Source organism: Pavona decussata, unplaced genomic scaffold (genome assembly GCF_977016875.1).
Source record: "Pavona decussata unplaced genomic scaffold, jaPavDecu1.1 SCAFFOLD_386, whole genome shotgun sequence".
NCBI lineage: Eukaryota > Metazoa > Cnidaria > Anthozoa > Scleractinia > Agariciidae > Pavona > Pavona decussata.
The window spans coordinates 2,979,028-3,004,617 of NW_028145758.1; the positions used below are offsets into that span (position 1 = coordinate 2,979,028).

General features: G+C 38.5%; 1 protein-coding gene across 1 annotated transcript; it reads left to right on the plus strand.

The window, feature by feature from the left end:
* Positions 1–1,616: 1,616 nt before the first annotated feature.
* Positions 1,617–25,342, plus strand: LOC146451690 (syntaxin-binding protein 4-like). The gene is made up of 22 exons (XM_085098720.1): positions 1,617–1,854; positions 3,574–3,649; positions 7,141–7,211; positions 7,334–7,426; positions 7,907–7,976; positions 8,173–8,247; positions 8,654–8,790; positions 9,477–9,656; positions 9,751–10,121; positions 12,840–12,946; positions 14,703–15,376; positions 17,508–17,818; positions 18,577–18,673; positions 19,053–19,186; positions 20,067–20,249; positions 20,631–20,735; positions 21,473–21,541; positions 21,778–21,894; positions 22,025–22,062; positions 22,777–22,937; positions 23,247–23,304; positions 23,738–25,342. The coding sequence occupies exons 2-22, from the start codon at positions 3,603–3,605 to the stop codon at positions 23,838–23,840; spliced, it is 3,201 nt and encodes a 1,066-aa protein (XP_084954846.1). The 5' UTR covers positions 1,617–1,854; positions 3,574–3,602; the 3' UTR covers positions 23,841–25,342.
* Positions 25,343–25,590: the final 248 nt, after the last annotated feature.

The following is a 25,590-nucleotide window of genomic DNA, read 5'->3' on the forward strand; positions in this document are numbered from 1 at the left end:
TAGAGACTCCTCATCTATTGGCCGTGAGAAACAGGAAAGAGCGAGAGTTCTAGAGATGTAACTAGTTTGAAAGTTGCTCATTCTCTTACTCGTGGTCAAGTCTGAAGCCCTATTGTCCGTGTGCGAATATGCCCAACTTTCGTTTTCGCCCAACAATCCTGCCATGCAGCTACGCAGGCTGGGTGGTTAGTATTAAGACGTGCTACGAGCACCGAGTTTTCTTCCTGACACAAGGGTAGTCGAGAGAATAGAATTACGACAACGTTCATTGATATTTTCACTGAGACTGGCTTACCGCGCTAAAGTTGCAGTTGCTAGAGAGAATCGCGTCAGGCGATTATACGTACACTTGCGCAGCGTAATTACTCGAACAAGCGCTTCGGCGTTTACATTTTTTTAAGCTTTTTGAAGCGTTGCGGCTGGTTAAGAAACAAAGGGCATGCATAAGCACAAGGAAGTGTACTCGTGCGGTACAAGCCTCCGGGCCCACGCAGACGTTCTTTGGGGTTCGTCACGCGTTCCTGGGCAGGAACGCGTGACGAACCCCAAGGAACGTCTGCGTGGGAGTCTAGTGCGGTACTGGCCAGGGTGCTTTCCAATTGACCAAAAATTTCGGTTCAACCTGTTAAAATGCAAGTGGTACGCGAAGATCAGACGGAAATTTTTCGGAACAAAAGGACGACCTTTAAAAGTATCCCAGTTCTTCCGTTCCATTTCCATTTTGTCGTCTTCTCTCGCCACCACGTATATTTTTTGATCTACTGATGAGATTGCAAGTTTGGAATGACTGGACAAAAAGTGCTTTCTACCTGAAATGAAAGGTTTCCGGAATTTCTAACCGAAAATTTGAGCTACTGATGGAAAGCGCGCCTTCAGTTCACATAAGCGCGAAAAGCAGAGGCATTAGAAAAATCGTGAGTAAACCTGCGTGAGACAAGCGCAAGCACAAGATTTTTTATTTATTTTTTTTTATATGCTCGTGCCTATGATAATCACCTTGATGTTAAAAATAAACTCCCAACCAGTACCGTGTGAAATATATGGAGACGCTTTTAAGAACTTGAAAGAGTTTAGATCTGGGTGATACGAGGCTTTACAATGTCCTTAATGCTCTGAGTTGGATCGAGGTCTTGGGCGCAGATCACTTTCTGAGAAGCTTTCTTTTGTAGCGATTCCGTTCACTGCTTGCAAGACTCCTTGATCCATGGGCTGAATTAGGGAGGTCACATCCTAATATTAATATTCATGAAAAAACGGGGCCAGAGAAGCAAGTCCCGATAATCGAAGTTCGACTGTAGTTGACTCAGCTGTTGACTACCGACCTCAGAAGCCAGCTGAAGCCAGCGGAGTGCGACAGCAATATATCAATATGGACCCAATATGTAGTCGCGATACATGATTGCAATAAATAAACTATTGTAAAAACATCGGCAAACAGTTGTATTCTTCCTATTAGTATTTCTTTAAAAAAAATAACATAATATCGTTCCAGTTTTTGAGAGGATACTCTGAGATCGATATCGGGTACTTACAGTTACCCTAGGATGTAATACTAATCCCTGGGATAAACTTTGTATCCCCCGTTGCTAAAGAACAACAGAAGCGCGCATGTTACGTTTGATGACTGGTATGCATGCATGCAGTGGAGCCTAACCTTGCATATGTTTACCTGAAGATAACAGATCTTGTTACACACAGCGTACTGGATGATATTGCACTGTATTTAACCGTTGATTATCCACACCAGTTAAGGAAAACACGGTTTCTGAGGAAATTTTATGATATCGACAGTGGACGTTTGAACCGGCTGAGCTGAGTCAGTATTGTATGTAACAATTCCGTGCGACGAAAGCGGTAAGCCTTTTTCGATCGAATTTTCTAATGTTGTACTAAGATTACGATAAATTGCGGCACAAATCAAAAATAAGTTTTGTCTCAAAGACCAATGAAAACTTTACGATGTTGAGCCGGTACTTTTTGTTGCGAATGTTTAGGTGAGCATGCAGTTAATTTTAAACCGGAGTTGAATCGGCGTCTATAAACCTTGACTGGTTGTTTTAACCGCAGTGTTCCACCACCAATGCTTATGACAGCTTCTATTCATGGTTTACTCTCAATCGACCTCTGTCGTTAACTTGACATAAAGAAAATTATTTACCATTAGCCAAAAATTTAACTCGCACGTTTCGTTAGCGCCTGCTGGCGTTTTTCTCACCCAAGTGGCTTTCGTCGGGAAATCTTTTCTCAGTTGAATATCTGTTGATCAAATTTGTTGTTTCCTATGCGTAAATTCTGCCGTAGTTTTTCATTAGTAATTGCCACGAAGCGTCATTTTATTTCAATCTTAGTGTTTATTTTTTGACAATCGGATAGGCCATTCGTTCTCGAGCGTTTCGGATATTAGAAATATGAATATGGTAACTGAGTGAATTCATGTTGCGATTTGAAAACAGCTGAGATGGAAAATGTAATTTACCCTCCTGTAAGGAAACTAACTCGTTCGGTAGTTGACAACAGAAGGCAATTTGTTCGATGGAAGTTTCAACAAAGAAAACTTAACCTGGAATATATTCCGAATGTGTTTGTTGGAGGCAAGAAGATTGCGAAATGAAATCTGTCTCATGAAATATTGTACTTTGTTTACATTTCGACGCTGACACGCTTTTATAGTTGGATCCTTCTCAAGCTTTGAGCCGTCTAAATGTCTAGAAGTAGTCGTAAGTGAAATGTTTATAACCGGAATATAAATGATCGATATTTAAAGTAACTTTTGACGTATTTTTATCGCGTGGAAAAGCGCGTGCGGTGAACGTAGTGTCAGCACTGGAATAGGCTTGTTTCGCCGGCAGTTAATTTAGGATAAGCTCGAAACAAATGGCGGCCCGCATGGAGCTTTATACTTGAATTTGTCGATCGACTTCTTTTCTAAGTTTTTACGTTATATTTTCATCTTTCTTATAGCACAGGTTTAGTTTAAGCGTTGATGCTTACATAAGTTTTAAATTCGTTTGGAACTGGCGGAAAATGGGAAGAAAATTAGTAACGTTTGCAAGCTATTAGCATCTTAGTAAGATGACTTACGGAATATATTTATCCTTATGTTTATCTACAAGTACGCACTTAGCCTTATTTTTGTTCGATACAGTCAGGCTGTAACTTTCACTAAAACTGTAATATATATATTAATATTTGCTGCCTGGTGGGAAAGTGTTAATAATAAATAAGTTTGTGCGGCAAGTATATAATATAGTGCATGCAAGCCATTTTATTTTGATTGATTTCAAAGTAATTTTATATTTGCAACTCTTTTGAGAAATATTCAATCGGTGAGCACAAAGTTAATTTCAATTTTTTTCAATTATGAGTTTGTGATATGATTGTTTCTTTTGATCGCTCAGATAGTCGATAATTTTTACCTTTTTATTGTAGAGTGAAAACTATCATTTGATTTCATTGTAAGTTGTAAAATCTCATTTAAAAGCTATAAACAAGAGGAGCTTGCTGAATGAAATACACCATCAGCAAAAATTACAGTCCATGGTACACTGATGGTGCATTAATTTTTTATTGCAGTCATTTATGATGTAGAAGAATTGCTGAACATGGAAAGCCTGTCAGTGATGACAACAGCTGACTCCATCTCCCCAAGGTGGGTCATTTCCCTTTAAAAATCAGGGTTTATTTTGCTACATCGAACCTGCCATAAGTGACCATGCAAAATGTCAAGATTTAGTGGTCGCTTTTGGGAGCTGGTCGTTTACAAGAGTCAAATTTCAGGGAGTCTCTTCCGGGAACAGGTCTGATAATCTATTTATTTGAAGAGGGTTTATTGCATATGTTTTCCTCAAGTTATGATACGAGCAGTGCTAGGTTGACACTAAAAGTTCCTCGTAAATTCTGAGTACCATAGCACATCCAGCAAACATGGAGATCAGACCATGCATGTGTCAAATGGCCATTTACAAAAGGTTACAATCAATGAAAAATTATAATGCCATCACTTCAAAAAGTGGTGGCAGTCGCTTACAAGAGGTTCCATTTATAGAGCTTTGACTGGGAAAGATTTTGTGTGTTGAATAGTGGTCGCTCATGGGAGGTGGTGGCTTGCAAGAGGTGGTCGCACATGAAGGTTCGACTGTATTTTCAAGGGGGGGATCAATGGGCTTGGTGTCCTGGGGGCCTGTTAGGTTTCTTTTGAGAATTACCATAATGTGCACAGAAAACAGTTTTTTTAAAATAAACAGGCCCTCTCACCCCTTGCAAAATTATTTGTTGTATTTAAAAGTGTAGCATTCAATTTGGATTAGATGGACAACTTTTCGTTAATTTATTAGTAATTTTGTTTTGCAAATTGGCTATTAATTTTGTGGTTTAGTCTCATTGTATTATTTTGTAAGGTGTTGTTGATGTTGGTGTTGTTTCGTAATTTTGATGAGAATCCCATTTTCATCTGCGGTACTAAGAATAATGACAGCAATGACAACATTGAGAATGCCAGAAAACAACAAGCCTTTAATTACATTTATGTACTGTTTTTGTTACTTTCTGCCTGATTTACTAGATGTAAAGAGTAACTGCAACATTTCAAAAAGATTCATTGCAGCTTCTTTTTGCTGGAAGGTCCCTTTTGTTCAGCCTTGGCAACACCAGGGCCCGATTAAGCTAATGCTGGATTAATGAGAACTTTGGTTCGAGTTTAAATACACAACAATAAAGATTTAATTTTCAAAACCCTTTTCGTCCCTCAGTTTTGAAGTTGACTTTTCTTTACCACTAGCTTAACATTAGAGTTTAAAAACAATTTTAACAAACGAGCAGAAAACCTCAGTTAACTTTTAATCATGGACTAGTGTTAATCGGCTTTCGAACAACCAGGCCCAGGCTTCTAAGCATATATACACGTTTGCGATTTTCCCATGATTTTGGCAGCTCACTTCAGCTTGTCAGCACCATATATTAAGTTCAAGTCCTGTCAAGATCTGTTTGAGTGACTTGCAATTGAAGGGCTGGGAGCATAACCGACCTATGTCGAATTTCAGCCCGTTTTTCGATGTAGCTCGGATTTGTCCAAACTTTTGCATGTGTACTGCAATTCGATTGAAAACCATTGTCCAGTATTTTTTCACGCCGCTTTGTGTTTCGTATTAATGCCATTGAGAAATTTTACCATCTTGTAAAGATATATCGGTAACATTATAGACACTGGATGACCAAAAGGACAATGCACTGAGGATTAAATACTTGTATTCAATATACACTCGTTGTCTTTGAAACACGGCGAGCAAGGAAAAGAATGCTGTCACGCTTTTATTTGATTCTGTTACAAACTACTACGTACGTGACAGGAATGTCCCAAATGTAAACAGTTACATTCTCCAAGAGAAAATGTGTCCATTTCCTGGCGTAAAATCCAGCTTTGTCCCGTTTGTCGACATATCACTCTTGATAACGCAAAATACTAGCATTCTACACGATTAACAGGAAGACATGTAGCCATTTCAACGATTAACAACGATTAACAGCAGTTCTATTAAAAAGGTAAAGACTATCTATTCTTTTTACCACCAGTCGGTGTTAACCGTTGAAAATGTATGTTAATCGTACTTTTATTGAATCATTGCCTTGAAATTGTCAAGTTAATCGTTACATACCGAATTTCAAGCCTGGCAAACCACAACTAAGGCTTGCAAAACACCTTGTATATGGCGGGATTTGTCTCTGATGCTCCCGCGGGATTTGATAATCGAATTGAAAAATTCGCCACGGCACAGTCATCACTACCAAGGAGGGATTCTTTGGACAACATTTCCACTAGTTCCTGTGAACTGCATTCGTCAATTTCGTAACTTTTCAAAAGATCCATAGATGTCGTGCGTTTACAAACTTCACCAAACAAAAGCGAAAGCAACTAGCCAGTACGATACGCAAGTTGTTTATCCCGACTGCCTTGATCTATTTTGGGCTTGTTACAACCCGCAAAAGCAAACCATGATATCATCTCAAACATTACTTATAGCAACAACAACTGGTGCGACTAAACATGGCTCGTGGACAGTGGAAACTTTTAGCCTACCGATAATTTGGAAAACGAGTCTGACGTGGACAAAACCTATAATAAAATTTGCCTTCCAAGCGCGTTCACTTGTAGACAAGCAAACTACCAAATCCCCCATCCCCCCCACCCCCCCTGACTTAATGTTGTCTTTTGGGTCACGAACAGTTTCCTGGCAAGCATCGCTTCCCACATCAACATTGCATAAGGGGGAGGGGGGGAGGGAGAAGTAACTGTGGTAGAATCATGAAGGGAGAAACAGTAAGTGAGTGGTTTTTTGGCTGTCTGTGTTCGGTTGTCATTGCATAGGGGGAGGGGGTGAGAGGGAGAAGTAAGGAAGTGGTTTTTGTTCTGTTCGTGTTTGGTTTTCTCAAGGAGTTTTGTCCACGATTGTAAAACCGCGAAATGTTTTCCAAACCAGGGAGAGCCAAAATTCGGACAAATCCGTGCGAAACCGAAAGCCCCTCTAAAATTCGACATAAGTCGGTTATGCTCTCAGACCTTCAATTTCTGTATTAGGCTTCAGTCTTAAGCCTGTGATAAATCTACCCAGTAAAAAAAAAAAGGCAAACATTTTTGTTATAATAAGGTAATGTGAACCTGTCTCACTACCCTATATAGGTACTACAATGTTATTTAGTCATGTCTTGGTATGACCCTCATATGAAATTAATTAAATTATGAAAGGCCTTGATAAAGTGGTAATTGGCAGTTCTGTTTTTGAAACTGTTGACAAAATGAGTTATTTTCTATAACGTTTATTTGAGCAGTTTTGTAACAGCTGGACCATAATAATATACATTGTTTTTGGCAGATTTGCTTCAATTTCTACCTTATTTCATATAAAAATATGTCTAATGTTGTAGGTTAAAATGAATCTCAGGTTAAAATGATTTCAACCTAGGTTGATTTCTATTTTCCTTTGTTTCAGATGTAAATTACCCAACCTTAACAAAGGAAAATACAAATCAACCGAGGTTGAAATCATTTTAACCTGGATTCATTTTAACCTTCAAAATCTATACATCGTAATTATCATTTGTCAGGCAGTTAACTTATAATTATTATGTTCTTTACCGTGCTTTCAGATCCCATATTAATACTGCAGATAGGCATGAAACTGAAGTGATAAATATTAAAAACTGCCACAGTGGCTTGGGTAAGTTCCTTTAAATTTTGAATACAGCCAGAACATTAGTTGCGTCAACTTTCATTCTAATGTTCAAATTTGAATTAATGCAACAATATATTAATGTAAGATCTGCAATGTTTTGTTACCAGGAATAAAGATAGCCGGTGGAAGATCAGCTCTTGGCGCAGATTTTGGGATATTTGTCAAGAAAGTTCTCAGTGGAGGTGTGGCGGATCTTGATGGTAAGCGTAAACATTAAACTTCAGATGTCTGTTATTAATCTTAAAAGGGCAGTGTCACCTATTTTTAGTGTCACTATGAACAGCCAAAAAGCGTATTTCTTTTAATGGGATCGTTAAAATAATGGCAGAGTTTTGTTAACAATAACCCTACTAGTACACAGAAACCACGTTTAATTGTTTTTGGCTGCGGATGGCTAGGATGGAACTGGATTGCAGCTTGAAAAAATTGGCCAATTTTTTCCAGTTCTTCCTGTGTATTTAGAGAGGTTGCTAAAAATTGATTATGGTTTGTTCTTCCTGGGAGAAAAACCTTAGTATTTTCTTCCCGATGTTGTAAGAGCAATTTCATGTTACAAAACAGGCTCATTGACAAATATTTGGGCAGTTTTGACCATAACACAGCAAGATCGCCATGACAGTACCCCTTTAATTATGCAGTCTTAAAGTGGCATAAAATAATGTCTTATTAATTTTAATTAGGGCGACTAAGGGAAGGTGACCAACTGTTAGAAGTGAATGGATGTAGTCTTCTTGGAGTGTCAAATGACAAGTAAGTTTTGATCACTTAGATTGATCAAGAGATTTAACCTTTTTCATTCATGTTTAGTAGCTTGGCAAGTCCTAAATTGCTTTTCCTCCAATTTAGTAGATGGGTGTTATTGTTTTGTTGACAGTGACTCTAGTTGTATAATTTTTTGACCTTGTCATTTCTTTTTCTCACTTTTATTACTGGTATTTTAAATCAGGGCTATGTCACTTCTGAGGAATGCTGCTCAATCAAACCATGCCAAACTGGTGGTGAGCAGAGATTCCCATGCCAGGTAGGTAGATCTTTGCAAATTTTACCCTGAAATACATATTGAACCCTGGAATAGGTCAAGGTGCAGTGATCAAGTGGTAAATAGACTAGAAGCTTTATTTCCAGACAGTGATGTCTGCATGTATGTAGTCCTTTTATCTACCCCTTTAATGTGTCCTTATGAAAGACTCCTTTCTTCACATGTCCTCTTATCCACTTTGTCTTGTCACTTAATTTGAAGAACCCATTGTGTGAAACTGTTTGATAAAATTTTACTGTTATATGTATTTTATTTACTTCATTTTATGGTCTACACTGTCACCTATTATAGCCAAAAGCCAATCAGCATGTGAAAATTTAGACAGTTATAATAATTAATTGTAACTTATTGTTTTATGACTAATAAATTTCACTTCTTACTGTTTTAGGCAAGAATTCACTAGCTTGATGGAGGCTCTTAATGGTGGATCTGTGGCATCTGGTCTAACCAATGGAGCCATGAATGGCTTGATGAGAAGTGGCAGCTTTGGCAGTTCACGGATGTCCACTCCTTCACCAACCACTGGTGAGTGAACTTCCTTTCTCAAAGTTTAGGTCTGGATGCAACTTCATTTGCAGATCATGACCTTCTTGTAAGGTGGTGCTAAGAGTATGAAAGGAGTTACATACATGCCAATCAACGGAGTTCAAAAATCAGGAGACGTCCAGAAATCTTCAGGGGCAGCCAGCAGAACCGTGTCAGCAATAGCGAAGAGCCTCCGAGGGCTGTGGAATTAGGGCTATATTTAGGCCTTCAGTGGGGGGAGGGAGGGAACTTCACCGTTCTACCGTAATTTCAACATTTCAAAAAGCTGTAATCAGCATTCAATCTTTCACTAAGTATTCAATAATGATAGTCGACGTAAAAAGCAGGAAATGAGGCAAAAAAGCGTAAGTCTCCCGCCAAAAGCGGGAGAGTTGGCATCACTGGAGTTATTATGGGGTGGAGTGAAAGCATTTTGGTTAAGGATGACCCAGATTCCAGGTTGTTCAGAAGGCCATTAAATCCAACATCAAATTTTGTTTCAGTCTTTTTCTGTGATCTATACCTAGGTGACACAATCCTGAGACAAACAGTTAATTTTGAGCTATCATATCAACCCCCAATGACTAACAGCTTTCATTATATTAAATTTCTTCTTGCTTTGAACAGCCCAGATGGGAGTGTGGCTGTTCTGCTGTTATTTACTAGATCAATTTCTTTCCATGCAGGGAAGCGTTCTTGGGTGGTGACTGCAGGTCAGATGTCACCACTAGCTGGTGGCCGTCATGGCAGTCCTGTCCTATCACCCACCTCCTCACTTGACAGGCCTTCTGCAAGCCTTCAGAGAATGTACTCCATGGACTTGCCCACCCTTCCAGTTGGTCCTATGGTGGTTCAACATCCTCCTGGTAAGTCTGTCATGTTGTGATTCTTGAACCTTGCACCTTATCTGACCCACCTACCAGATGTAAATAACACAATGACTGTGTTTATTGCTGATAGGAGCACATGAACCTCCATCATACAACTCCAGCCTTCAAAAGCTCTCTACACCATCAGCTGGAACACAGTATGCACGCCACTTAAATGGGGATTCCCACTCCCCTGATAGATCCCCAGAGTACAATGGCCACAGTCACCTGACGGCAGAGCAACAAAGTGTTTCATCAGAGGTCACTAATGATTCTGGCTTGCCGACGACAGACAGGCATTCACAAAGCTCTTCTCCAACTTTTGATCACCCTGGAGAGCTGCAGAGCATTCAGATTCGTTATTCAACGGGGCTTGGTTTGTGTATTGTTGGTGGGACAAACAGATCAGAGGGTCCGCATGTTTATATTGATGAAATTATTGAAGGTGGAGATGCCCATAAGGTGAGAGTTTTGAGTTCAGTGTTTTTGTGATACCGCATCTGTGTTACAGATGGAACCTTGCTTGTTACTGTATGTTTTGAGAAAAGGTCCATTCCATTGAAGAGAATTGACGAATCAATGAATTGATCAATGAATCAATGAGTTGATCCATCCCATTTCCATCCATCCTTCCATATAATCAATTCAATCAATCAATCAGTCAGTCAAATATTTTTGTATATAGTGGCACAGGCCAGTAGCTTTACAAAAAGAGCATATACTTTTCTTTAATTACTGGTTTCAATGCTAAGGATGTACGTCTTAAGGTGGTTTATCTCAGTTTTGAGTAATAATAAATTTCTTTACACGTGGGTGTCACATAAGCAATTACGCGAGAGCAAATATCACTCAAGTGATCAAGGAAAACAAGCAAGCAGTTCATAATGCACATGTATGCACACACGCAAGTGAATGGGTTTCCCCAGAGGTGTATGCAGAAGTACTCATGCTCAAGGAGGTCGTACGAAATGTTTTTTGATCATTAATTTCTTGAAATCTAGCTGTGCGACCTATGCTCAAGTTTTAATATTTTTAAATAATGTCAACATCAATCTTCAGACTATTTTTTTTTTTTTCAAAATCTGTAAAACGTGATTTTAAGATATTTTCAAAATTCCCTGATTTTTGACATTTTCATTAATATGCAAAAACCTCTCTTACAGATTTTTGTGTTAACTTGTAAGAACATGTAATTTGATCCAAAATTTAAATGGTAAGATTTTGATGTAGGGTCATCAGGGTTTTCAAAATGAAAAAAAGTACCAGAAGGAAATGTGAAAGTAGGTGGAGGACAATTGAACCGCGTCAGCGGTGCTGTGTGGCTTTTGCTGCACTGGGGTGGGGGGTGGGTGTGTGAGAGGGGGATACCCCCTCCTGCGGGGGGGGGGGGGGGGAATTCACGGCAAATTTTTAAATTTTGCATTCCCATAGATGCATTCTGGTGCATTTTCAGGGCAAAAAAGTGTTTGTTTGGCTTCGCGGAACCCCAAATAGTTTCCGGTTCATGTTAAATGTCATTAAAAGAACCCAAAGACAACACTGGATAGTAGTTAATAAACATGAAGAAGATGTATATAACTATTAATTATAACAATTGGACTTAAAATCTGGGCAAAAATATCCACGTCCATAATCAGCTACGTTACTGACATAAATTCATACATTGGCGACAAAAAGTACCCGGCGCAAATGCTATAAGTAGCTGGTGACTTGCGTCGGGCGTCGGGTGCTTTTGAAAACCCTGGGTCATACAGGTGGCTTTTTAGTAAAACATTTTCAAAGAATTAGAGCCCAGTCCTGTGACGGCTACTCAGCCACTTGTTTTGAGCCACTTCTAGCAAGAGCATGGTAAAATAACAAACACACATTGCCTTGTATGATGGTTTTGACTTTGGATTTGTTGTTTGTTCCCTCACAATGACACCAGCGATCACATTGAAAGCATCTGGTGACCCCCATTAACTCTTGTAAGCCACCTTAAAGACAACCAATACACAGTTCACAAATTTAAGTTGCCTTACAACAGAATAATTTAGCCATTGCTATAATTTGTAATTATGGGAGATGAATATAATCTTTTTCCAATTGAAATTACTTTTTCTAAAGATAAATTATCCATACGCTGTAGTTCTAACTATTATTAATAATAATTATGTGCCAAGAAATTTAAACATTTATCTGATATGTCATCACTTATTATACGCAATGATAATGATTATATTCCCAAGAAACTGCAGTCATTAAAAGGTCCACTTATTGAAATGTGAATTTGTATCTGGCATAGAAACATTAATATTAGTAGCCAGATTTGAAGTATTCTAGGTAATCTGTATATAACAGTGACTGAGTCAAGAGTTTTAAAATACAATTCTGCAGTTCAGGTCAAATTCAGGGTCTAAAAATTTTAGGTGATTCTTACACTTTCTGTAGTTTTATTTTGAACTGTTCCGTTCATTAGTGTTACATACAAAGGTTTGAGATAAATTTGGTGATGAAATTGTAATCATGATTTGCAAAGTGCGAATATTCCAAATTTGAAATATTTCTTTCTATGTCAAGAGTGTATTCAGTGTATTTAGTCTGTAAATATTGGATGCTGCACATTAACATGTGGTTTAATTGTGGGAATTAATTTACATATTATATTTTTTAGAACTAATGGAAAATCCATTTTCACCCAGCCCAGTCACACATCGTACTGTTTTGGATTCATTTAGTATTTGTGAATTATTTTGCGATGTCAAGTTAGTTTCCCTACATGTGGTGTTATCAACAAAGAAGAGTAAGCCCGCTAGGTGGTTCTACTTTTAGTCTATTTAAAACAGCAATAATTGTTTTCTTTTGTGAAAAACAATACTCTACCTGTTATTAAAATCTTTTTAGAGCATCAAATAGCAAGAAATATTTTGTTGTTGTTTGTTTCAACCACAGATTCACAATTTTTCACCTTTATTTTTAGGACTCCTTGGTTAACCAACAAGCATGAATGAAATTTGCATTTTTAAGTTTCAAATTTCATTTTAAATTCACTCTCAATTCTAGGTTTTTCCAGACACCTGTCAGTACCTGCTTTGTGGTATAAACAATGGAGCACAGCTAGAATCTTGAAACTGACTCTTGTAGTAGTGCCATAACATTATTGAAAATCAACTTAAGCTAGAAAGTTTTATTCTTTTGCAGGACCGAAGACTCAAAAGAGGTGATCGGCTTATGTATATAAATGGGGAGACTCTTGTTGGTGTTACACATGAGCAAGCAAAATCTCTCTTAACTAGACTCAAGCTCAGGTAAATATTAAGCTGAACGTTTATATAATACCGCAATTTGTCTTGAGTATATCGAGTAATATTATCTTTTTAGCAAACAGGAAATTAATTTGAATTTTGGAAAATTGATATGTATTATGTCTGTCTATGGCAGACATGTTTTTAGTTCATTTTAGTGCCTTAAAAGCTGCATGTTTATATTTGGTGAACACCTGTGTTCTGTTTACTAAATATTTTCAAGGCTCATGATGGATTGAAAATTTATTTTGTCAGTTGACACAGCAACAACAACAAAATCCCAAAGTATTTTTGGTTTAAAATGTTTCCTTCTTCAATGTTAATTATCAATGTAAATTGTTTTTTCAAGAAACTTTAAGAGGCTGTAAAGTGCATTTTAATTTGTTGCCTGATGCTTTTGAGTGTCTTGAATTACAATTTAGCTAGTAAGGGTAATAGTGAATTTGGTATTTTAAGTAACATAGTTACATAACATCTCTACAGTATTTTCTCAGTTGTCAGAACAAAATAATGGACTTTACAAAAATAACAAACCATTTTAAAAAAAAATTCTTTCAGCATATAGACCATTAAAAACTATTTCTTATAATGGTGAAGTGGCCTATGGTTGGTGTGTTGAGTGAGGTTGGATATTTATTATTAAATAAATAAAGTGTTGTGCTTGTGGTCGAATCATTTTTCTCCCTATGCTTTGCATCACCCTTGAAAAGTACTGTACATTAATGGTACCTGTGAATGGGCAGGAACTTGTCTTTTATCAGTAGTCCCTTAAATAATGACAAACCTAGAGACAAAACATGACTCTATTGTTTGAGTTGGTTTATGGAACCCTAGAGTGTGACCGTTTATTATAATAAAAGCTATTGGGCAGTACTTTTCTATGGTGCTGTCTATTTATGTTGTCTATTAAAATTAATGTTGTAACACTTGTAGCAAACCTGGGCAATGCGGTTGTCTAAGAAAAATTTTTAAAGAAGCCCACAATGCCAAAAGCTGAAAAGGTAGGAGCCCAGGCCAGCATGTAAAGTGTTAGGTCCTGCTGCAAAAAAGTTTAGGCACCCAGAGCATTTTCTTGGGCACCCCAGGCTACCAGCAGGCTCCTGTCACCCAGCAGCCTTGCTGGGTGACCATTCAAATAGACCTTTTTCATAAATGGCGGCTGATAAATTATTCTTTCATTTTCATGAAAATTAGCCCTACTAGCCTCATCAGCATGTGCAAAATTCAAAAGAATTTTTACTCTGAAATGAGGTTAATAGGGCTTATTAACATATATTGAAAAGAATGATAAATTGGCCGCCATTTATGAAAAAGGTCTATGAAACCTATTCACACACAGTTGGTACTCTCGTGTGGTGCTGTTATATGGTTAATTTTCAAGTAGAAATTTTAATTCTAATGCAATACACTGTATTTGACATTTTATTTTTGTTTGTTTTTTTTGTTTGCCTTTTCAAGCTAACAGGCGGCAATATAAGCACTGAAGAAAAAACATTTTTTAATGGTTCTTGACGGAATAGGGAAGATAGGGGAGTTGGTCTCCCAGTTCTCACTTCTTCTTTGTAGGGCCTTGAATACTGCACTTGGGGGAGCAGGGATGGTGCATTCTAGTTCTCTGTCAGCTCACAAATATCCCTTTTCTCCCAGTTCCAACCTCCATTCTCGTATTTTTCCATCACTGAGTACTCCCCTCCAGCCCTTTCTCAGAGTATAGACACTTAGTTTTGAACACAAGGATTTTTTGCTAAATTTTTAACAGGTGTCAAGACGCAGAGGTAACATTCATACGAGGAGGGCTCAGACCTGGCAGCCGGACACCTAATGGATCAACCAGTCCTGTGCAGAACAGCCCAAGGAGGGGCTCAGAAAATGGATTTGCTCCAACACAACTGAACCTAAACAGAATTGAGAACTCCAGCTCTTCTCAATCATCAAGTAGATCATCTCAAGTTAGTGAACCAGACTTAAGCAACACTGATATTTTTATGCAAGAACTCCTGGCTGGCAGTGGTGCATCGCATCCAGCTGGCACAAACAGTTGTGGAAGTACTCCAAGTGTGGAAACTTTTCAAGGAAGCCCTCAGTCTCAAATATCGCCTCCTGTCATATCAGACACTCAACCTGCTGTTTTACAACCAATGACACATCCACTACAGGGGGTTGCTAATGCTATGAACCATTCAGGTATGCCAAGCTCTCATCCACAGCCAGTAAATGGCTTCTACCAAGCACCAACAGCAATACCACAGAGACTCTTAAATGGTGGTTTTCAGCCAGCTCTGTCGTCAACGCCTACAACTGTTGATAGTGCACGTAATGGATTTCAGGTTGTGAATCAACAGTATGCCGGTCCATGGACAAGTCAACCATATGTTAATGGGGGTTTAGGAAGCCAGTCCCATGTAAACCAATCTAGTTCATTTATTGGAAATGGTGAGTTCCATGTTCAGAATTTTGACTTGTAATGTAGCATGCATTGTATGTAGCAGAGCTTCCTGTGCAGACAGACTACCATGCTCAGCAAATGATGATCCCCTTGCATTCAAGTGATGTTTTGAATTGTAGTGGTGGATCTAGGGGAGGGGTCTGCCCTGCCACCCCCACCCCCTGTTCTTTACACCAAAATTGAGGCCAGTGGGCTGAGCCACCAACATATTTCATTTCATGAAGAGAAGCAAGTTGGGCGTTTGAGGAGTGGGCCTTCCACTTACATACCTGAAGGTCTGATATGTCTTGATGTGTGTGCGTATGTGTAGCCGTGAACAGTGCTGCAGTTATATGTTTATTTAGCAGACTATAAGTATATTGACCAGGCAGTGTGATGTTTGCATGCCTGCTTAATTGTACATTGGCCAGCCAAGGGTTCCAGTCTACTCTCTGAATTTGTTTTCTGAGCATACGTCCCAAATAAATAGTCTCCTTGAATGGTCACAATGTTCTGTGCTGCAATTGACGAGTTTGTTAAAGCCCAACCTAGCATCAATAATTTTTTTTATTATTATTAAACTGTTCTTACCAGTTTGAGTCTGATTAGATCCTTCACCTTTTCACTCTGGTGGAGTCAAGTCAAACCACTGTTTAAGAATTAGATTTTAAATTTTAGTTATCAAGTCTGCAGTCTGTTGTTAGAATGTTTCAATTAGACTGTTTATTCCGACAAAACAAGTTTGTGCACTACAACCATTTGCTTAACATTAGCTTTCATTTAAAGAAAGCTGTTGAAAAGTAAACCTTTAGCTTGTCATGATTAGTCTACTTTTTTGCCTTATTCAAAATAATATTTTTATTGGCAACGCTTTGAATTAAGTTATGTTCTTTTCTATAAATTTTCTTTTAACCCCACTATGTCATCTTATTCACTCAACATAGTTGTTAGACCCTTCAGCTACAAGTGTTTTGTTTTTGAGTTGGTTATTGAAATCCTGTTTGTTTGTGTGTTATTTTTCATGCCAAAAGTAATGTTAAATTAATCACTTCTGTTACAGGTGTGTTTTGACATCATTAATAAGGGGAAATTAGAACATCAAATTCCTTACACTTTGAGATGTTTTTATTCTTGTAGTATACATATCTGTATAAAATTAAATACTGTATGTGCTATGTGGGAAATTACAAGCAGATATATAGCACATTTAAGTTATATGTTCCCAGTCATTTGAAATTTTGTTACTACTCTTTCATTCAAATTAGTGATGTTTACAATAGATTAAAAAAGATGAAGACAGTACAATGTAATGCCAACTTTTTATCTTCCAAACGGCTGAGATTGAGATTTTAATTGTTAAGTGTTAGAAATCTATGATTTGCCAAAGGTAGGCAAAACGGTGGGTAAATCTGATTTAATTATTGATGATGGATTTTTATCTTGCTTTGTAAGTGGCACAATTATTTCTTGCAAAACAAAACAAGTGTGAACTAATCTAAAAAATCATTGGCCAGCTATTTGCATACACAATAATTTATAAGCTGCTGAAACAAAATATATATAATTTCTATTTCTGGTCTGCTGTTCTTTGATAATATAAATTTCAAAATGCCTCCTATGGGTTTTAGCTGAAGTGAAGATTGTACTTATAACATGGAAATAAGGTATTAATGGGAAAAAGTTTTATTGTTTATGCTGTGATCATGAGAAATGTCTGGCAGTGTCAAACTATTTTAAATGGAGTCTGTAGTTATCAATTATTCCTGAGCAACAGTATATTTTTTTTAGCAGCAAAAGAGTTGAAATTTGTGATTTCACATGTACATGAAATCTTTGTGGAAGTGGCTTAGTTATTATTGAAATCATATTTCCATGTAATCATCTAAAACATTTAGAAACCTCTAGGAGGTAAGGAATGCCCATTAATTAAATAATGCTGAAAGAACAGAAGAAAGTCTCTTAAAAGTATGTTCTTGCACACAGGAGAGTCCAGGACAGACAGGCCTCGCTAAAAAAATTAAATTATAGTGTGTTAATTTTGTATAGACACACCAAAGTTGTAAAAGAACTAGTGATAAGTTGAACAGTTTGGTTTTTGTTGTCTTTGTTGCGATCAGACTTTTTCTCGTCTATTTTCAGGAACTGGGCCATCTGTGCTAGGCACACAGCCCCACCAACTGCCCATAGGATCTCTTCATATAAGTCCCGTACAAACAGCATTTGAACCTTCATCAGTACCGTACTACTTACAACAGGATCTGGAAGCCTTGCATCGAGTCTCGCAGCAGAATGCATCGCCCCCTCTGAGCCAGCCGTCTAGTCCTGGTGGTCAAGGGTCACTTTTAACAACACAGTCAGCGGGTGGCTCCAGGGCGAAACGGCATGGGCGAAACAGCCGACGGCTTTCACTTGATCCACATACCAGGCTGAGAGTGGAGAAACTTGAAGTGGTTAGTTCAAACTGGCTTTTGCTAATTGTCCACCCCACCCCCTGTCTGTGTACATACCAAAATTGGGCCTAGACTTGCCCACATCTGGAGCCCAATAATTTTTTCTCAGGGAGCTAAGAAAACAAATAAACGAAAAAGCACAAATTTCTTGAGAACTTCTGCTGGTTGCCTTTGCCAACATGTAGATGTGTGACTTGCCCGGTATAGGCTAGAGGTTTGACACGGGTAAAATTTGCATTGAAAAACAAAATAGTTTTAATAGGCTACTCAATGAAAATTGAAAGCATTAATTCAAATATCCCTATAGGGAAATCAAACCTATGTAACAGAACTATATATGACACGATTTATTTAAAAGCCTGATAGAACAAGCGCCGTTTCTGTTTTTGTCTGAAACAAACGGGATTGAACAGCTTGTCGAGATGGCGAGGTTAACAAAATACTGTGTTGTTTTTCTTCCATTCACTCTGCAGTTTTTGAGTTATGTAAAGTTTTCCTTTACTTCCAGTTCTATCAGATCTTTTTCTAAATGTAACAAGTCTAACTTTTCGGTCTCGAACCAATATACTTTACGAGCAAAAAATTGCAAGGTTTTCTCTATATGGTCCAGCTGTGTAATCATGCATTGTTCAATCTGATGCTTCTATTTTTGTTTAAAGCTCATGATTTCAAAACAGTTCCATTTTTGCATGATTTACAGATCAGTGGCTTGCGTCTCTTTTGATGCTGATAAAATATATTTTCAAACTTTTCTTCAGGCGCTACGATATTTGGGATTCAACCCAACAGAGGAACAACAGCGAGAGTTGAGGCGTAGATTGCCTGGTGATCAAGGTGGTTTTGTGTCATATGGAGGTAAATATTCGAAGACATAAATTGAAGCCATTTACGAGATAAATTGTACATGGCTTTAAGGACACCCAGTAATTCATTTTGGATGAACAACACTCAGAAAGCTTTCATTTGAATAATCAAACAGTAGGATTTCGTCCACAGGTTAAAAAGGTAGAACTACCATGTATGCACACTAAGGGAAAGTACTGCTCAATATCTTTCTTTGTAATGGTTACGAAATAAACCGAAGTTTGAGCTGGGAAGATCGCCGGCACTTTGTGACACGATGGTCTGATGCTGTGATGCAGACATCGGGCAGGAGGGAGTTAATTAATGTAAAGCCTAGCCTTGACTTGCGTAGATATCCAGATCTATTTATGGTTTTGTTTTTGTATTTCAGATTTTGTGAATGTTGCAAGGCACGTATTTTCTTTGGAACTGGATGATCATTCACTGAGTAACTCAGCTGTTCAGTTTGCGATACAAGATGTTAACACCGCTGCTGTCTCGGCTCAAAAAGACGCATTTGAACAGGTGTGAAATATGTTTAGTTATGATGATGATTATAGTCATTTAATAACATGTAAGTCATTCAGTGGTTGTAGTTTTCGGGAAGGCGAGTTCTGAATTAAATTCGTTCTTTTCTTAGCTGCCATTTTGGATTTGCAAAACATGTAGTTGAGAAGAGTGAAAGAGGACGGGTTCTGAGGGTAAGGGGTTGGGGGGTGGGGGAGGCGATTTTCGCTCGCGTGCCCAAAAGCCTCTGCTATAGTGCTGGATGAAGTATACATGTGCTAGTTGTGGTTAGCAGTCAGTTGTGTTGATGTGCTAGGAATGGGTGATTCAGAAAATTCTAGTGAGTTTGCCGTAGCCTGATAAACGAAAGCTCTCGTTACTACAAAAATTGAAAATCGAGAACGCTAAAACAGAAGTTGTATGAGAAACAGACATAGCGTATGGGGTTGAAAAAGTAGATCAGAGTATGAAGCAACCATATAAGGCTTCCCTTTGCTTGGAAAAGAACAAAATAGGCAGGGAGTTAGCTTCCCCATTTCCTCTTAAAGGACCCTAGTCAACCTCCGCCATTTTTGATGCCATCGAAACCATTGATATTGCATGGTGAAGCGAAATCTTATTGCTTTACTGTAAGTTGTGTTCCTGAAAATATGTTTCATTATCTTTAATAGTTTCACAGTGATTTCGTTCATTTCGACATGCTCCGAATAAAATATAATAGCGAAACTCTCACATATAAACAAAAACAAAGGTGTGGCTGACTAGGGCCCTTTAATAGTTCACTCGACGAGATCCTTTTTACCGCAGACTGAGTTAAAGGTGTTTGAAAAAGATTGTTCTCGAAGATCTACATAACACAATAGTCTTTCACGATTAAAAGAGCTGTCTGTGTCTTTAGATGCAGCAACAGTCGCAGTTAGCTTCATTGGAGGCCATGGCAAAACAGAGCGCGGAAAATGCCGAGCGAATCAGACGGGAACGTGACGAGGCATTACGAGAAGTACAACATTTACGAAAATTACTGAAAAAGAAAGAAGAAGATTGTCTAACCGCTGAAGAAGAACTTATGAAAGCAAGAAGGGTGAGAATGCTGTGTGGTCAGATACATTTTTAATCAAACTTTGTCAAACTTCGGAAAACATTGTCTCAAAATTAGGGACCGCATGTGCACAGCGGCTTTCGTGAACATAAATTCTCTATGATATGTTAAAATATTTATAATCTAACAAGATTCATTGGGCTGGTTTTCATTAAGGAAAGTTTTATCAATCAAGAAAAAAATCATGTCTTTTCTTAAATTGTACAAAGTTGATTTTCGCGTCCTATGCTAGTCGCGTCTCGACAATAAGCCACAACTTTTTCCTCTGTTATTTGATTACAAATTTAATTTCTATCGTACGAACCTGTTTACTATGTGTGCTTTCCACTGACAATCCTATCTTGTTATTTTGATTTGTGTCAGGACGCTCAAGGTCTTCTGGAAGAAAGTCAGTCACTTGAAAGAAAAGTTCATTTGGCCTCGGAAGCTCAGAAAGCCGCAAAGGACGTGGAACACGACTATGCCGAGGTAAGCCAACAATAGTGTGCTTTAAATATACAAATTTCCTTTAGCTTGAGCTAAATAAATTTAGCAGACTTACCGAGTTACCGTTTTTCTTCAGAGTCCGTGTTTCCTTGTTGCATGTTGACGGTGACTTCCCGCTCTTTCCCGCGTTTATTGCCGGTGACACTTCCCGCGCATTGCGGCACTTGGCACCACAGACAAAAGGGCGGGAAAATGTTACAAATTTTTCCCGCCGCTTGCAATTATGATGTTTTCCCGCGCTAAGCGTGTGGACGCGTTCTTTTGGGACACGGAATTTTCAGATGGGATTCATTTTCTTTTGGGACCTATTCTGTTTTCGGAATGAACAGAATAGTATTCGGTTTATTTTACCCTTGTTTGCCGAATGAACGAAATACAATTTACTCAGAATTAAAAGAATTGCATTCTTTTGTGAAGGTTTTCATGTTAATGGGAATAATTTAGTAGGAGGAATTGCGTTCGTTTTGGGAAGTGATCTTGTCGATCCTGTTATTCCTGCAAGTATTTTTCCGAGCTTGGCACGGTACACTAGATATACCGACTTTCGCGTGCATAAATTCTTTTTTTTTTTCACAAGCATTTTCACCAGTTGAGTATTTTTCACTGCATGGCAGTGATTGGTTCATCATAGTATTGCCGTTTGTTGCATTTGGTATTGATGTTGCAATCATAACTTGAGGACATTTTGTAACTAAAAGGTATTTTATTCTCTTCCCCAGGTTATAAGACTTCTAGAACAAGAATTGGATTCCTATAAAGCGAAAGAGGCGGAGCCGAAACCTGATGTGGTAAGCGTTTGTACTCTGCAAATCGACGCTGTATGCTAATGTTTTAAGATACCGGTTTCTTTGTGTCTTCTACAGTATTTTAATACAGCAGAGAGACATCATGGCAATTTCCTCGCCATGACTTGACTTTTTGGCCATGGCCGTTTTGCATTAATGAGAAGTGAGGTGATGATCTCCCAAAAGTGGTTTAATTATTTGTATGATGTCAACCGAAGTTGACTTTTCTTTTTTCGCAGAAGGAACTTCAAGAGTTACAGAAGAGACTGGTTGTCCTCGGTTGTCAACTTCGGAAAGCCGAAGTTAGTAAACGAACGTACGAAGTAGCGACGGAAAAACTGATTCGCTTTGCTGAGGTATGAGAAAGCTACAGTTTCGAAATATTTCCTGTACAAAGTTCCGAGAAGTTCCCGTTAATTTTTTAAGACCTGCCCTTTCGATTCTTCATTTCATATCGATTGATTTTTGTTTCCTGTTAATTTTCAGATGGTCCATGAGAACTTAATGGACGGAACCTCGGGAAAGTAAGTAAACTCTTAAGTCATGTGACATATCAGAACATTTCCTTAATACTTCTTTAATTTTCCCGTATGGCGCGGTGGTGTAGTTATTAGCGCGTTGGACATTCAATCGGACGTTCGGACAGAAGATCGGAGGGTCGGGGGGGGGGGGGGTACCCCTAAAATGGATTGTACGGGGAGGCTCCACCCGAAAGGATTACCTTTACAGGATAGAGGTATATACAATGGTAAGGGTTTCACGTGCCGAATTTTAGAAAAAGGGAAGGAGGGAAACTGTCATTTAGGTATCTAAAGGGTGTTTCTACAATAGGTTTGTGAAAGGGGTACCATTTCCTATGAAAGGTACATGAAAGCGTTACCTGAAAGGTTTGCCTGTCAAAAATGGTATACAGTAAAAGAGTAAGAGTTTGGACCTCGGGGAGGTGCTTCTCCGTATTAACCTTCCTTGAGTTCCCTCCCCTTGCTACGCGGTTGGTCGCTGGTTCGAGGCTAGGTTGGTCTCTGTATTGTCTTGTTGTTTCCTTTATAGTCAAGAACTTTACTCCACATCACCAGCGTCATACTATTGCGGATGATTAGTATCCCATCCACGGGGGACTAGCAATACTCCTAGTTGCTTCATGCGACAGGAACCGGGCTAAGCTCCGGCCTTGTGGGTCACTTAGGCTTGTAGTGCGACTTTACCTCACCTTGAGCTCTCCCGTATGTTGTTTCCAGTTCACGACAGCGCGGTAAGGTAGAGACAGTGCGTCGTGAAGGAGCTACCAGTCCCAAACCGCCTGCCTACCTATCCCGTCATGCCAAGATCACGCCAGCTTCTCTTGCAAGAGAGGCTCGGGAAACCGTCAAGTCAGTCAAGTCGCTGATAGAGGAAGAACGTAAGTTAAAAACGATGTCATAGGGAGATTGTTTGGGGAGGCTGAACTTTGGTTGTAACTTTTTAATTTTGGGGTGAAATCGTAAAGTTTGTACACTGCTAGTGCTTTCTTCAGGCTTTGTTGTGGTACAGTTTATTTTGCTTAGTAATGTAGGACTAACTTTTTTCTCTTGATGGACATTTAGATGAAAGAAGCAATGTCGCTTTTTGCTACAAACTCTTTAATCAAAGCTCAGAAATTAATTCCGGCAATGTTGAAATTCCGCTTGTCTTTGGTTCTTCCTATTAATTTTCTCTCTTTGTCAATTAGCTCTTCCGTTTGGTTGGGAAGAGGCTTTTACCACAGATGGAGTCAGATACTATATCAAGTAAGTGTAATTTAGAAACTTTAGTTTCCGTGAGCTTGTTCGGCGTATTGACAACACATGTATTGAGGCGACCCTAGAGAGAGAGGTCTGGAGCGAGTGGGAGCACAGGGATGAGACGTGCATTGGCAAGCTATCGAAATAAATGTGACTGTATCTTGGGTTAAAACTTTTTTCAGGATAAAGAGAAAAAAAGAGTTAAAATCTACTCGATGACTTGTTTAATTGACGCTAATCGCTTGTGTCTCGGTATTTCCTCATGTTGAATTAATTTACACGAATGTTCCTTCTTAAAACCCCAGTTGTCTTCGTTTCTTTGCGACTAATCCAGATACAGCATAGTTAAGCGATCGTTAGCCAGGAAACAGCCAGCGCTACTTTGTGATGAGTAAAGTGAAACGTTACTTTCAACGCTTTTGTTCTTGTTGTCTTGCAGTCACGTGACACAACAGACGTCATGGCTTCACCCAGTAAGTCAAGTTCAGCATCTCCCGCCAATCAAAGAAAGCGAAGACGGCGTTAGGGAGACGCAAACGTGACGAAAACTGTTCACTTGTTCCAGATACAGAAACACGTGATGAAAGTATATCGTCATTTCGGGCGCACGTGATGTCCACGTGGCAATAGTATTTAAATTGCTCTTAAAACACAAAGTGTACCGAATGTGTATACATAATGCTCGCGTGTTACTAGTGTTATGTCACGTTTTTTGAAGTGAGAGGATGGTAGATCACAAACCAAAACCTCAGTAGAACCACATTCAGTTGCAGATTTAGGCTAGAATATAACCCTTTGCCACATGTCTTATTTATAAAGCAAATAAACACTAATAAAATAGCATTTTTTATGGTATTTTTTTTACTATGACTTGAAGGAGGAGAATGGAGAATAAATTAGTCAATAAGTACAAAAAAACGGAAAACCAGTTTCAAAAATACGAGAAAGGAAGTATGGTTTTGGATAACGGATGCTTACATTTTAGCGTTTAGTGTGAAGATTGTTCGTCCTTTGAAAGACAGTATTCATGAAACTTTACTTACGTTTGAAGAAAGCCAACAAGGTCCTTTTGACTGATTCTCAACATCTCTGCGTTTCCTTTAAGCCACTAATTAAAGATGATTTAGCGTATTTATTCAATCCTAATTTTTCATGTAAAGAACTATCACAAGTGATGTTAATTGTAAAATACCTCTTTGGTACACTGAAAGATAGTCGCCATTTACATACGAGTTAATAAGGGCTACGAACGTAGCTTTTCAAAAAAGACAGCTTGTATATCGAGTGTGTAAAATTACGTAGGATAGTTGGAAGTTCTAGTCAGAGTGATTAGTGTTTTTATCAGCATTCTAAGAGCTATATTAGGGAGCTTTAGCATCGACGACGGCAACGAGAACTTCAAAAAAGCAATAGACTTAATAACCAAAACAAAAACTCTGTATGTGCATTACACTTTTTCATTGGTACATTTCTTCGCCGGCGCCACTGCACGACTAGCCGTCGTGAATTTTCCTGGAGGGACGTTTTATGGAGGACGTAAACACACGACGACGCTTTTTTCTTTCTCTTTCAAAACTTGGATGGATGCCGTCAGCGATTTCCAAGAATTCAACTCCAGGAAATTTCGCCTGCATTTGACATTTAAAGCGAGTTGGAATAATCGCGATGACGTTTGAAAAAACGCGAATGCTTTTTTGATAGTGACGTTGTCGCTGCACCTTTAGTACGTTTTCACAGGCGTGGTCTCGTAATGACACTAGAAAGCATGTAAATAGTCTAGGCCATCATGTAATCATTTATTCATTCTCAATGTAACCATTGTAAATATAACTACCATTCAAAAGATATTCCACTTCTCATCATAGGTACAGCTATATTTTTGTGAATTAATTATTCAGTGACGTCAGAGTAATTTTGACAGCACTGGTGTGGGTGGAACATGTCACGTGATCAATGCTGTTTGTATCCGCTCTCATTACTAAAGATATATTTCTTTTATGATGAAATGAAGGAAAACACCTGAATAAAATGAGCTACCACTCTATACTTTCCTGGTGTCGTAGTATTTTTATTGCGACTTCTGTTCAAGAAATGCTAAACAGTGTATCTTGCCACGATGTTGAATGTTGAAAGCGACTCACATGCTTCCTGGAAAATAATCCCCAATCACCTCGTACACAAACACGGAAGCTTATCCTTCCTAGCAAAGTGCAATTATACGCAACAAACACGCTTGATCTCAAAAATCTTCCCACATTCTATAAAAACATTTAAGACTATTGGTGCGAGTTT

Bases quoted from the DNA above. Each gene is read 5' to 3' on its own strand.
- LOC146451690 (XM_085098720.1), top strand. From the start codon at position 3,603: ATGGAAAGCCTGTCAGTGATGACAACAGCTGACTCCATCTCCCCAAG. The intron at 9,657-9,750 runs GTAAGTCTGTCA...TATTGCTGATAG, and splicing joins GGTGGTTCAACATCCTCCTG to GAGCACATGAACCTCCATCA. The intron at 22,063-22,776 runs GTAAGTAAACTC...TGTTGTTTCCAG, and splicing joins ATGGACGGAACCTCGGGAAA to TTCACGACAGCGCGGTAAGG.